Here is a 12,998-nt window from a genome sequence, read left to right as displayed (position 1 = left end):
CTTAGGTAGGTTTATTCCTAGGTATTTTATTCTTTTTGTTGCATGGTAAAAAAGAGTGTTTCCTTAATTTCTCTTTCAGATTTTTCATCATTAGTGTATAGGAATGCAAAAGATTTCTGTGCATTAATTTTGTATCCTACAACTTTACCAAATTCATTGATTAGCTCCAGTAGTTTTCTGCTGGCATCTTTAGGATTCTCTATGTATAGTATCATGTCATCTGCAAACAGTGACAGTTTTACTTCTTCTTTTCCAATTTGTATTCCTTTTATTTCTTTTTCTTCTCTGATTGCCATGGCCAGGACTTCCAAAACTATGTTGAATAATAGTGGTGAGAGTGGATATCCTTGTCTGGTTCCTGATCTTAGAGGAAACACCATTGAGAATGATGTTTGTGGTGGGTTTGTCGTATATGGCCTTTATTATGTTGAAGTAGGTTCCCTCTATGCCCATTTTCTGGAGAGTTTTTGTCATACATGGGTGTTGAATTTTGTCAAAAGCTTTTTCTGCATCTATTGAGATGGTCATATGGTTTTTCTTCTTCAATTGGTTAATATGGTGCATCACATTGATTGATTTGCGTATACTGAAGAATCCTTGCATCTCTGGGATAAATCCCACATGATCATGGTGTATGATCCTTTTAAGGTGTTGTTGGATTCTGTTTGCTAGTATTTTGTTGAGGATTTTTGCATCTATATTCATCAGTGATATTGGTGTGTAATTTTCTTTTTTTGTAGTATCTTTGCCTGGTTTTGGTATCAGGGTGATGGTGGCCTCATAGAATTAGTTTGGGAGTGTTCCTTCCTCTGCAATTTTTTGGAAGAGTTTGAGAAGGATGGGTGTTAGCTCTTCTCTAAATGTTTGATAGAATTCCCGGTGAAGCCATCTGGTCCTGGACTTTTGTTGGAAGATTTTTAATCACAGTTTCATTTTCATTACTTGTGATTGGTCTGTTCATATTTTCTATTTCTTCCTGGTTCAGTCTTGGAAGGCTATACCTTTCTAAGAATTTGTCCATTTCTTCCAGGTTGTCGATTTTATTGGCATAGAGTTGCTTGTAGCAGTCTCTTAGGATGCTTTGTATCTCTGAAGTGTCTGTTGTAACTTCTCCTTTTTCATTTCTAATTTTATTGATTTGAGTCCTCTCCCTCTTTTTCTTGATGAATCTGGCTAGTGGTTTACCAATTTTGTTTATCTTCTCAAAGAACCAGATTTTAGTTTTATTGATCTTTGCTATTGCTTTCTTTGCTTCTATTTCATTTATTTCTGCTCTGATCTTTATGATTTCTTTCCTTCTGCTAACTTTGGGTTTTGTTTGTTCTTCTTTCTCTAGCTCCTTTAGGTGTAAGGTTAGATTGTTTATTTGAGACTTTTCTTGTTCCTTGAGGTAGGCTTGTATAGCTAAAAAATTCCCTCTTAGAACTGCTTTTGCTGCATCCCATAGCTTTTGGATCGTCGTGTTTTCATTGTCATTTGTCTCTAGGTATTTTTTGATTTCCTCTTTGATTTCTTCAGTGATCTCTTGGTTATTTAGTAACGTATGGTTTAGCCTCCATGTGTTTGTGTTTTTTACATTTTTTCCCTGTAATTGATTTCTAATCTCATAGCATTGTGGTCAGAAAAGATGCTTGATATGATTTCAATTTTCTTAAATTTACTGAGGCTTGATTTGTGACCCAAGTTGTGATCTATCCTGGAGAACGTTCCGTGCACACCTGAGAAGAAAGTGTAATCTGCTGTTTTTGGATGGAATGTCCTATAAATATCAATTAAATCTATCTGGTCTATTGTGTCATTTAAAGCTTCTGTTTCCTTATTTATTTTCATTTTGGATGAACTGTCCATTGGTGTAAGTGAGGTTAAAGTCCCCCACTATTATTGTGTTACTGTCGATTTCCTCTTTTATAGCTGTTAGCAGTTGCCTTATGTATTGAGGTGCTCCTATGTTGGGTGCATATATATTTTTAATTGTTATATCTTCTTCGATTGATCCCTTGATCATTATGTAGTGTCCTTCCTTGTCCTTTTTTTTTTTTTTTTTTTTTTTTTTTAGAGTTCAGGTAGTGTTTTGGTGTATTAATGCTGTCACAGTGACAGGAACACCCAGAGTAGGAAGAGGAACTCCTACTAGAACCTTTTCCTTACCATTCCCTTCCCCTGGGGCTCAGAGCCTCTAGGCTTTTCCTTTCCCCCTACTTCCAGGCCTTTCCTTGGCCCTTAGCATGCTAGGATGTGGCCAGGAATCAGAAACGGATCCTTTTTCAGCACTAGCTGTGTGCTGCATTCATGGAAAGTGGGAAGCTATACACAGGCATCCGTCTTGGGTACCAAGATTACCAGTTCCCATAGAGCTGGATCTCGGCTGTCTGGTAAAGCAGTGGCGCTTCACTGCCCCAGGGTGGTTGGCCATCCTTCTGGATTTTTTCTCAGTGCAGCAACTGCCACCATTCAGGATGGCCCCCCACATCTGGCACGGCCACCATGAGTTCTAGGAGCCAACAGGGCTTCCTCCTCAGAACAGTGCTCGGGCAATCTTCCTCCCTGTGGCCTTGATCTTGCGAAAAGAACCCCCTCCTCCCTCACTTGGGGGAGTTCCCGAGGCAGAAGGGCCACTGGCACGGCCCAGTGTAGCAGTGGAGGGCCGTCGCCGCTGCCGCAGGAGGAAATTGAGTGAAGCTCCATCCATAGCATAGAAGACATTAGCCGAGGGGGTGGAATAGTTAGCTCTCGCTCCCCTGGGAGCAGCTGCACTAGCTCATACTCTGAAGCCACCGCAGAATCATGACTGTTTTTCTTAAGGACACGAGTGATGACACTTGGAGCCTTGTCCTGGCTTGTCACCAAGATGCTCTTGTAGACAGTGCCGTCTTCCCCCAGCTCCATCTGGGCTTGGATGATGTGGCAATCAGAGGCCCCTGGCCCAGGCCCCCCTCTCCTATATCCAGCCCCCCTGGAGGCCCCTTCTGCACCCCCACTGAGCAGGGAGCCACAGGAGGCTGAGCGGCAGTGACCTCGAGAAGGCCTCGGGGAGGAAGCTTGGGGAGAGAGGTGGCTGGGGGCAGCGGGACTCTGCAGGGCTGGAGTGCTTTCCAGGGCGGAGTCCAGAGATGAGCAGACGGCCATGATGTGGCAATCAGAGGCCCCTGGCCCAGGCCCCCCTCTCCTATATCCAGCCCCCCTGGAGGCCCCTTCTGCACCCCCACTGAGCAGGGAGCCACAGGAGGCTGAGCGGCAGTGACCTCGAGAAGGCCTCGGGGAGGAAGCTTGGGGAGAGAGGTGGCTGGGGTCAGCGGGACTCTGCAGGGCTGGAGTGCTTTCCAGGGCGGAGTCCAGAGATGAGACAGACGGCCACTTCATGTGCTGGGCCAGCCGGGTCAGCAGTGGAGAGGGGGTTCCAGGCACCTCCTCTGCCCCTACACTGGGCCAGTCCCAGGAGACAAGGGGTGTGGGACCGCCAACAGAATCCAGCACCTCTGTCCACTGCGAGATGACCAGCGTTGGCCGAAGCACCCGCAGGGCAGGATGGTCACTGGTACTGGATGGCTCCACCTCACAGGACACTTGATGGCTCTGGGCCTCTATCAGTGGCCGGAGCCCCTGTAGCCACCGCTGGATATCAGGGTCAGGTCGGAGGTCATAGCCACGACATTTGTTCTGGAGCTGCCTCAGCTCAGAAAGGACAGCAAACTCCTTCCTCCGCTTGTCAAAATTGATGTATCCATTCTCCAGCTCATCCTTGGAGGCTGCGTCCAGCATCACAAGGTCCTTCAAGAAGGTGCCAAGCTATGGGACCACACCCCCACCCCAGGAGCCAGACCTCGGGGACTTCTTGGGATTTGGCTCCAGAGAAGGCTACAGCTTCACCTCCTGCAGGAGGAGCTCCCGGCTCTGGGAATAATTATCCTCCTCGGAGAAAATCTGGCAGAGGCTGGAAAAGACCCTGAGGCTGTCCCTGGCTGCTTCCCCCCAGGCTGCCCAAAGCCTGTGGATGGGGCTGGATTGCAGGGCCGACACCACAGCATACACTGAAGAGAAGTTTCGGAGCAGACGGCACTCCTCTGCCACACGGATCCACTTCTCCAGCATCCGGGCCTTCTGGGGTGGATGGAGTGGCCGTATGGTCACCTCCCCAGGCCCCTCTCTGGTTGAGGTAGCCCCCAGGACAGAGCTGACCACTGCCCCTGCCACCTTGTTGAACTGTATGACAGGAGCCCGGACAGATGGGCAGAGGTGGGAATGTCCTGGCCGGTCTCTGTGACCCCACAGGCCCCCCAGGCACTGAGAGGGGGCCAGATTGAGAAAGAGCTCCGCATCTAGCAGGGTCAACTGTTTGGCCAAGTGGTCAGCGAGGAACACCAGGACATCCGTGGGGTCAGCAGGGTGATCGCCGGGGAGGGCCAGGGGCTTAGGAAGTTCGGGGGTCTGGGGGTCCACCCAGGACCGGAGGTGGCAGATGAGGTCAGCGCTGCCCCCCCCCAACACCCTCCCCTGCTGCATACCCTGTCCGAAGCAAGAAGCTCTCAAGCCGGTCGATCTGACCCTTGACCTCAGAGCCAAAATCCTCAGGGTGAGAGGCCAGCCAGGTTGACAGTACATAGATGGCTATCCCTTTTGTCCTCTCTAGCTCATCAGTAGGATGAGATTCAAGGGCTTCCAGCCTGTCAGCCATAAGCCCTAGCAGGGCAGGCGTGGAGGTGAAGGCCCGGTGAGTAGCCAGGAACACTGCTGTGAAGGTTGCGTCAGTCTCTGATGTCTGGGCGTCCAGCAGGTGTCTGACCAGGGCCTCCAGAGTGCCAGCTCGGAGCCTCCGGGAGGAAAGCGGGGGAGGCCTCAAGGCCAAGGAATCAACAGACCGATACTGATGACTTGTGACAGTAAAGGTGACACCATCCTCCTCCTTGTCCCAGACAGACACAGGGGCCTTGTCGTCTTCCTCCTCCTCCTCCTGCCCCCCGCCCACACCCCGGCCACCTGCGCCCCCACCCTCTTCAGGGTCTCAACTCCGGAAGCTGCTCAGCACGACTCCCCCGGGGGGGCTCATGTCCCAAAACAGCTGCAGGGGCTGCGGGAGCATGGCCGAGTGAAGGAATCAGTGGGGTTGGGCCATGGGGGAGCCTGCTCAGGAGGGGTGGGGGCAGCGCGGGTCCCGGGCCGCTGTACCCATAGGTCTCCGGCCCCTGATCCTCTTGTAACATTGTAACATTCTTTATTTTAGTCTATTTTATCTGATATGAGTATTGCTACTCCAGCTTTCTTTTGATTTCCATTTGCATGGAATATCTTTTTCCATCCCCTCACTTTCAGTCTGTATGTGTCCCTTGGTCTGAAGTGGGTCTCTTGTAGACAGCATATATATGGGTCTTGTTTTTGTATCCATTCAGCAAGCCTGTATCTTTTGGTTGGAGCATTTAATCCATTCACGTTTAAGGTAATTATCGATATGTATGTTCCTGTTACCATTTTCTTAATTGTTTTGGGTTTGTTTTTGTAGGTCCTTTTCTTCTCTTGTGTTTCCCACTTAGAGAAGGTCCTTTAGCATTTGTTGTAGAGCTGGTTTGGTGGTGCCGAATTCTCTTAGCTTTTGCTTGTCTGTAAAGCTTTTGATTTCTGCATCGAATCTGAATGAGATCCTTGCCGGGTAGAGTAATCTTGGTTGCAGGTTCTTCCCTTTCATCACTTTAAGTATGTCATGCCACTCCCTTCTGGCTTGTAGAGTTTCTGCTGAGAAATCAGCTGTTAACCTTATGGGAGTTTCCTTGTATGTTATTTGTCGTTTCTCCCTTGCTGCTTTCAATAATTTTTCTTTGTCTTTAATTTTTGCCAGTTTGATTACTGTGTGTCTCAGCATGTTTCTCCTTAGGTTTATCCTGTATGGGACTCACTGCACTTCCTGGACTTGGGTGGCTATTTCCTTTCCCATGTTAGGGAAGTTTTCAACTATAATCTCTTCAAATATTTTCTCTGGTCCTTTGTCTCTCTCTTCTCCTTCTGTGACCCCTATAATGCAAATGTTGTTGCGTTTAATGTTGTCCCAGAGGTCTCTTAGGCTGTCTTCACTTCTTTTCATTCTTTTTTCTTTATTCTGTTCCACAGCAGTGAATTCCACCATTCTGTCTTCCAGGTCACTTATCTGTTCTTCTGCCTCAGTTATTCTGCTATTGATTCCTTCTAGTGTAGTTTTCATTTCAGTTATTATACTGTTCATCTCTTTGTTTGTTCTTTAATTCTTCTAGGTCTTTGTTAAACATTTCTTGCATCTTCTCAATCTTTGTCTCCATTCTTTTTCTGAGGTCCTGGATCATCTTCACTATCATTATTCTGAATTCTTTTTCTCGAAGGTTGCCTATCTCCACTTCATTTAGTTGTTTTCCTGGGGTTTTATCTTGTTCCTTCAACTGGTACATAGCCCTCTGCCTTTTCATCTTGTCTATCTTTCTGTGAATGTGGTTTTTGTTCCACAGGCTACAGGATTGTAGTTCTTCTTGCTTCTGCTGCCTGCCCTCTGGTGTCCCTGTAGCTTTAACAGCAACTTCAGCAACCTCATCAGTCTGCCTCAGTTAGCCCTTTTGAATAAACAAAGCTTGTCCTTTTGAATGTGACTCTAGTACTCTATAAGCAAATCAGGTCTCCATTAGCTACAGTGATGCTGGCAGGGCCTGGAAACAGAGACCATTTTCCTCCTTTCTTTTTTCTTCAGTTGGAGTTTCTAGACCTTTAATACAAGCTTCAGTTTTGTTTTTGTTTGTTGTTTTTATTTTTTTAATTGTGGTAAAATACACTGAGTATAAAAGTGACCATTTTTACTATTTTTAAGTGTACAGTGTATCATTAAGTACTTTCAAATTGTTGTGTAACCATCACCACCACTCATCTCCAGGTGTTGCTTTTTTAAAGTCCACTGGAGTAAAAATAATATATTTTCCAAGAGTATTTGAGGTTGAAAATTGAGGTAAATTCTTCCAAATTCTCCCTAAAAAGATAAAATCACAAGCGCTCATCTAAGAACAGCACTTCAGTTCCCAGTGACAAAAGCAGATGCCTGGGGACAGGCCACTTTCCCTTAGCAGCAGTTGGAAATCCTGGGAGCACCCAGCTCAGTGACCACAACACACCAACAGCTAAGAGCCTTTACTAGAACTCATTTCCCCCAAAGCAGTGTCGACAGCTGGTCTCCACTGAGGGCTTCTGACGTGCTGGGCACTCTGGTAAGTGAGTCAGTAGTATGATATTATTCCATTTATTCCTCACAACCATCCTCCAAGTAGGTACCATCTCCATGTAACACGTAAGGAAACAGGTGTAGAGAGAATACACTTGCCCAAAGTCTCAGAGCTGGCAAATGGCAGATCTGGGATTGAAATCAAAGCTGTCTGGTCCCTGGCCAGCATTCCACGGAAGTGGCAGCTTTTAATTAAGGCACGTGGTTTGGGACTGGATCAGTTTGGTGCCTTCGAGAGAAACTTGCAGGGTTCTGTGTGTGCCAGAATGTGCTAAAGGAATATCTGACAACTCGCTAACTGCCAGTGTTCAGTGACAAACCAGCAATTAAGGAAGTGTTAAACCAAGCAGACCTCAACTCTACCTCCCCGCCAAGTCCACCAAGACAAAGGCACTTTCCCAGGGGACACAGGTACAGCTCATGATTCTTCAGTTCATTAAGCCCTATGTTTGTTTGTTTCTGCAACGTGGTCATTGCGTATATACATGGCAGTAGTTCCCAGACTTCAGTGTCATGAGAACAGCCCAGGATGCCTGTTACCTGTGTAGATTCCCAGGTTCTACAACCTGGAGGTTTGAACTGGGTATGCTTTGGCAGTGAGAACGAGGAGCCAGCATCCACAGGGGAGCCTGAGGCAGAGGCTGACAGATTCCGCTGTCGGGCTAGTCCTTCTTCACACGCTCTTCACAGCCAAGGAGGGAGCAGTTTTACCTGTTCAAGATGCTCACTCTACTCACTGAGTCAGCGAACTTCCATGAGGCAGCCACCCAAGTCACAGGCTGTGCTGTCATATTTTAACATTTATTCTGTGACTATCTGGTTAACGATTATCTCCTCCACTAGAATATAACCTTCATGAGGGTCAGGACTTTGCCAGTCTTGCTCACTGCTGTATCCCTAGGGCCAAAAGTAGACGGTCAACGACTATTTATTAAATGAATAAATTGAGTGAAAGAGTATTAAAAAATAGGCAAAGACAAATGAAACCCAGTCCTTGTCCTCAATATGCTTACAACCTGGGTAGCTGGGCAAGTAGACTCATCAGTACAATAAAGACTTCCTATGTTTTGCCAGATGTGGCCCAGGCATGAGGGCACCACCTCCCCAGCAAGGCTGAACCCAGACTGGACCAGGCAGGAAGACGACAAGACTGGATCTTCAGGACTGGAGGGCTGACCAGAACTGGGCTAGAAGAGGGCAAGTCAGACGGGAAGAGGCAGGGAAAAAGATAAGTGGCAATTTGTCACCAGACATATAGGCTACAAAGATGATAATGATAATACATGAGCTACCAACCACTGAGTATCTGCAATGGGCCAGCATCCTATTCCATACTTCAGACTGCATTTACTTTATCCCACTTCATTCCTACGGTAATTTATGAGATATCAATTATCAGTTCTGTCTTACAAATGGAGAAACTGGGGTTCAGAGAAGTTATGCCCTGTGACTGTAAGAGCAGGGTTGAGGTTTAAACCCAGGCAGTGTGAACCCATGGCCCATGTTGTGTCACACTCTGAGCAGACAGAATAATTATCCCTGCAATAAGACAGGGATGAAGAATCAGAGGCAGTGGGTAGAGAGACAGCTGAAAGTCTTTCCACAGAGGGGCTTATGGCCACCACCCTCTTTAAACAGAAGCATGCAGAGGTTGTTCTCAACATTACATCCCAACGTGTTCCATCTTTATCCTAAAAGGTCCTCTAAGGAATCTAATCACTAAGATCTGGTCAACCTAAGTGTCTCTCACATTATCTCCTTAATGCCTTAATTCCACAGACAATGCCTTAGTTCCAGGCTCAACTGCCTTGTCTGCACAATGTCAGGAAGATCCTAACTGGTCTCTCCTCCTCTAATCTGCTCTGCAGCCAAGAGGAATCTTGGAAACACAATCTGGGCATAGCCTTCCTGTTTGAAACCTTCGAAGCAGTGGTTGGCAAGCATGACTGCTCATTAGAATCACCTGGGAAGCTTTTAAAACATACCAGTGCCCGGGCTTCACCCCAAAGATTCTGATTTAATTGACCCAGAGTAGGGCCCAGATATGAGTATTTTTAAAAAGCTTCCCAGGTGCTTTTAATATGGAGCCAATCTTGAGCACTACTAGAGTTGAATGGATGAGACGTCCACTCCTGAGCTAGGCAAACTAAGCTCAGACTAAAGTCTCCTCTCCCACCATTCCTTCCTGCCGCATATTTAATATTCCAGCCATACTGAACTGCTGGTGATGCCCCAAGATCACTTGCTAATTTAGGCTGCCACTCTGAAACATGTCACATGGTATGGTCTTTGTAAAGAACATGTCCTACCTCACCTCCTGGGAAACTCCTTAGTATTCCTTATTACTTGGCCCCAAGACTGCCGCCTCTGTGAAGTCTTCATGTGACCAGGCACAATTGGTGACTCCTTCCTCTGGGCTGCCATAGCACTGCACCTACCTCTGTATTAATATGTCTCTATTGTTGTGAAACTATTTGTACAAACGACTCTCTCCCCCCACAAAAAGCAATAAGTATAGTGATGCTTCAGATACCTCTTGTGGCCACTTCACATGTCCTTGACCAACCTTCTTACTCCAGCTCCACCTGTACCTTCTCATCTCTCTATTTCTTCTCAGGGTCTTCTCTCCTACCACCTAGTAGGTCACCTGTGGTACCCACATAGCCCTTCTGACACACGTGCAAAACTGGAAGTGCCAGGGAGTTAACAACCTCTGGGACGACCCTTGACCAACAGGGGATGAGAACCAGGAGATAAATCTCTAGGGTACATCATTCTGAAGTGCTTTCTCCACGGCTCTTCAGAGGGTCCTAGTGGGATCAAGCCAGTGACATTGCTATAAAGATACACTTCAGATGCCAAAGACCTTGCTCCGTTTTTCCAGGCAAACACAATAATAGAATCACGGCAGTCTTGAAGACAACCGTCATGAATGACGGAAGGTCATCCACAACCACAAGTATTCACCGAGAACACAGAGCCTAAGTCTGTCGTGGATTTTGCCTCCTAGGCAGTCTCCCTCTCCAGTGATGCAATAATGAACATATAAAAAGGTCAAATCAAGAAGGCAATCATGTACTTTTGGAGCTGGTAAACAAATAGCAAAACCAAGATGTCATGAGCCTTCAGTTGTGAGTGAAGTTTTGCCAGGAGAGCCAACATCACTCAATATTAAAAGGCAAGAGACCATTGACAATGAGACAGTATCAGCCTTCTGTGCTGACAAAGGGACTGCTGTGCACAGTCCCACTGGGTTGAATCTGTGTGGCAAACGGGTGCCAATGTAATATCCAGGCCTCTGCTATATAGCAAATGGTTTGGGGGGTTGGCAATAGTTTCAGAGGCCTGGCATATGCATCCATTTTTCCAGGCTCACAGTTTGGTATCTTCAAATGCAAAAATACATATACTTCTGTATATGTATTCCAGGGCCTCTGTAGTCAAGTTAACTTCTGGATATGTCACTGCCCACGTGTACGTATGCATTCATTAGCATATCGGTCTCTTGGCCCTTGAAGATTTATTTATTATAATTCAAATGAAAGTTTAACATTAGTGTATTTGCAATACAAATTTAAACTTACCATATGTTTCTAAATTAATGGATTAAATAAAATGATGACCATATTACAAGGTATTAGTGAGCTATCCATGCCTCTGAAATTCTACTTTGATGAATTTGAAAGGAAGCAGAAATAAATCACAGCAGAGTTAATGACCCTAATTATTTTTAATGATACTAACTAGCTCTTCAAATGTGGAAATTTCACAAGAAGTCTGTCCATCCATGAATTCATTTCAAATTACTATATTTGATACATGTATGTGTTCTCTGGGGTCTTTTTAGAATTGATTTAATATTTTGGAGATGAGGAACAAGTCCTCTCCACAATCTTTGTCTCCCAAAGTGCTTTATACAGAGCTGTCTAATAAATTTTATAACTTTGGTGATAGTGATAATAACCGAGTAAGGGGACTTCCCTTGTGGCGCAGTCGTTAAGAATCCGCCTGCCAACACAGGGGACATGGGTTTGAGCCCTGGTCCCGGATGATCCCACATTCTGTGGAGCAACTAAGCCCGTGTGCCACGACTACTGAGCCTGTGCTCTAGAACCCACGTACCACAACTACTGAGCCTGAGTGCCACAACTACTGAAGCCCACGTGCCTAGAGCCCATGCTCCGCAACGAGAAGCCACCACTATGAGAAGCCCGCGCACCGCAACTAAGAGTAGCCCCCGCTCACCGCAACTAGAGAAAGCCTGCGTGCAGCAATGAAGACCCAACACAGCCAAAAAATTAAAAAAATAATAATGGAGTAAAAAGAACAAAGAATGCAGTGTTCAATAAACAAAGAGTTCACTGTTTCCACAATGAAACAGTGAGTAAGAAGCAGAGATAGCACTAGATCGTAGAATACCAGCACAGTATATCACAGATCTGGATGTGGTGAATAAAAGCATTGTCTCTATTAGAATATTGATTTAATCAATTTGCTGAACAATCAGAGACAATCATCTTCCCACCACTAATTGATTCAAGGCATTCTTTCCTTCAGAATGAGCGGCTGCCATTCTACTTGCCTAGTTCCACGGAGATTGACTTGCTCCTGGGCTTCCAGAACCGCAACTTCTACTGTATGCTCTGATTTACCATAACCTCACTTTCCCTCCGGCCCCCCCAGGGCCCCTCAAACACATGTGTGTGCGTGCACACACACACACACACACACACACACACACACACACACAGGGGTTTGAGTTACCTTAACATTTTCTGGCAGTGGTTTGTTCTGGGTCAGCCCCAGAGCGAGCAGTGCTATCACAGCGATGACAGAGGAGAAGCCAAGGATGCCCAATATGTTTTTAGAGCAAAATATCTTCACTTCAGACTCTAAAAACAAAAGAAGAATAGAAAATATCAACAAGAAATCAATAGACATTGATTTTCTTCCCATTTCTATATGGCCTTGTGCTGGCTTTCTGGAGACAGCAAAGATAGATAAAAGCTGATCTTTATCCATGAGGCACTTGCAAAGTAACTGGGAAATAATACAAGAACAAAAGGATTTGTCCGTACTGTGATGAGGGCCAAAATTGAGTTAGTGCTATGGTAGGGAGAATGGGCAGAATTAGATTGGTGATCAGATATGGGATGAGGAGAAGGAAAAATCCTAAACTGGCAGTTTGTTTAATAGGTCATGTAGGTCTATCAACGTTCAAGTAACAAAGAAAGCAAGGATAGCCCTCCTCATTTCTAAAATCTACCGGAAAATGAGTATGATATTAAAAAGTATTCAGAGTATATCATCGAACATCGTAGTCCCTCTACTTCATGACATTTCCTGGCTTGACACATTCCTTCACTTCAACCACACTTACATGTTAAGTAATTGGTAACAGCGTAGGGGTTGTGGAGTTTTGAACATTTCGTCATTCACATTATCTTGTCTATCCTGTTCATACTCTTACCATGATGGGACATAAAAAAGTTCCAGGAGGAGAATTCTATAAAAGGCAAATTTACTTTGATCAGGATAAATAGAGCCTACAGCAGAGGTGAACAGGAAATGGAATGGTTACACCATTCCCTCCATTCTCATCCTTCCTCTCTCAGCTTCCCAAGCTATCCCCAAGCCTTTTTCTTAGGCTTTGGGGAAGAAAGATAGGATCAAGTAATAAAAAAGCATGTGGAAATGAGATGGGTTCTCCAAAATAGTTTTCACTTCTCTAAGGACAGGGCAAGGGATTAAAGCAACTGAAAGAGGAAACTACGTC

General features: G+C 45.6%; 1 protein-coding gene and 1 pseudogene across 3 annotated transcripts in view; both read right to left on the bottom strand.

Moving 5' to 3' along the window:
- The window catches only part of ENTPD1 (ectonucleoside triphosphate diphosphohydrolase 1), a 94,877-nt gene that overhangs the window by 26,353 nt on the left and 55,526 nt on the right, over positions 1 to 12,998 (bottom strand). For 2 of the 3 annotated variants that reach the window (XM_007456174.1, XM_007456173.1), the window contains exon 2: positions 11,987 to 12,114. In XM_007456174.1, the coding sequence (XP_007456236.1) occupies positions 11,987 to 12,114 (128 nt within the window). Of the gene's footprint in view, positions 1 to 11,986; positions 12,115 to 12,998 lie in introns of those variants that run through there. The other variant, XM_007456175.1, reaches the window with a different exon arrangement.
- LOC103078372 (ral guanine nucleotide dissociation stimulator-like 2) lies at positions 2,516 to 5,077 on the bottom strand (annotated as a pseudogene).

The sequence above is a fragment of the Lipotes vexillifer genome, unplaced genomic scaffold, assembly GCF_000442215.2.
Source record: "Lipotes vexillifer unplaced genomic scaffold, Lipotes_vexillifer_v1.1 scaffold184, whole genome shotgun sequence".
NCBI classification, from domain to species: Eukaryota; Metazoa; Chordata; class Mammalia; order Artiodactyla; family Lipotidae; genus Lipotes; species Lipotes vexillifer.
Note: the sequence above shows the minus strand (reverse complement) of the source record. Positions and strands in the feature narration are given on the sequence as shown.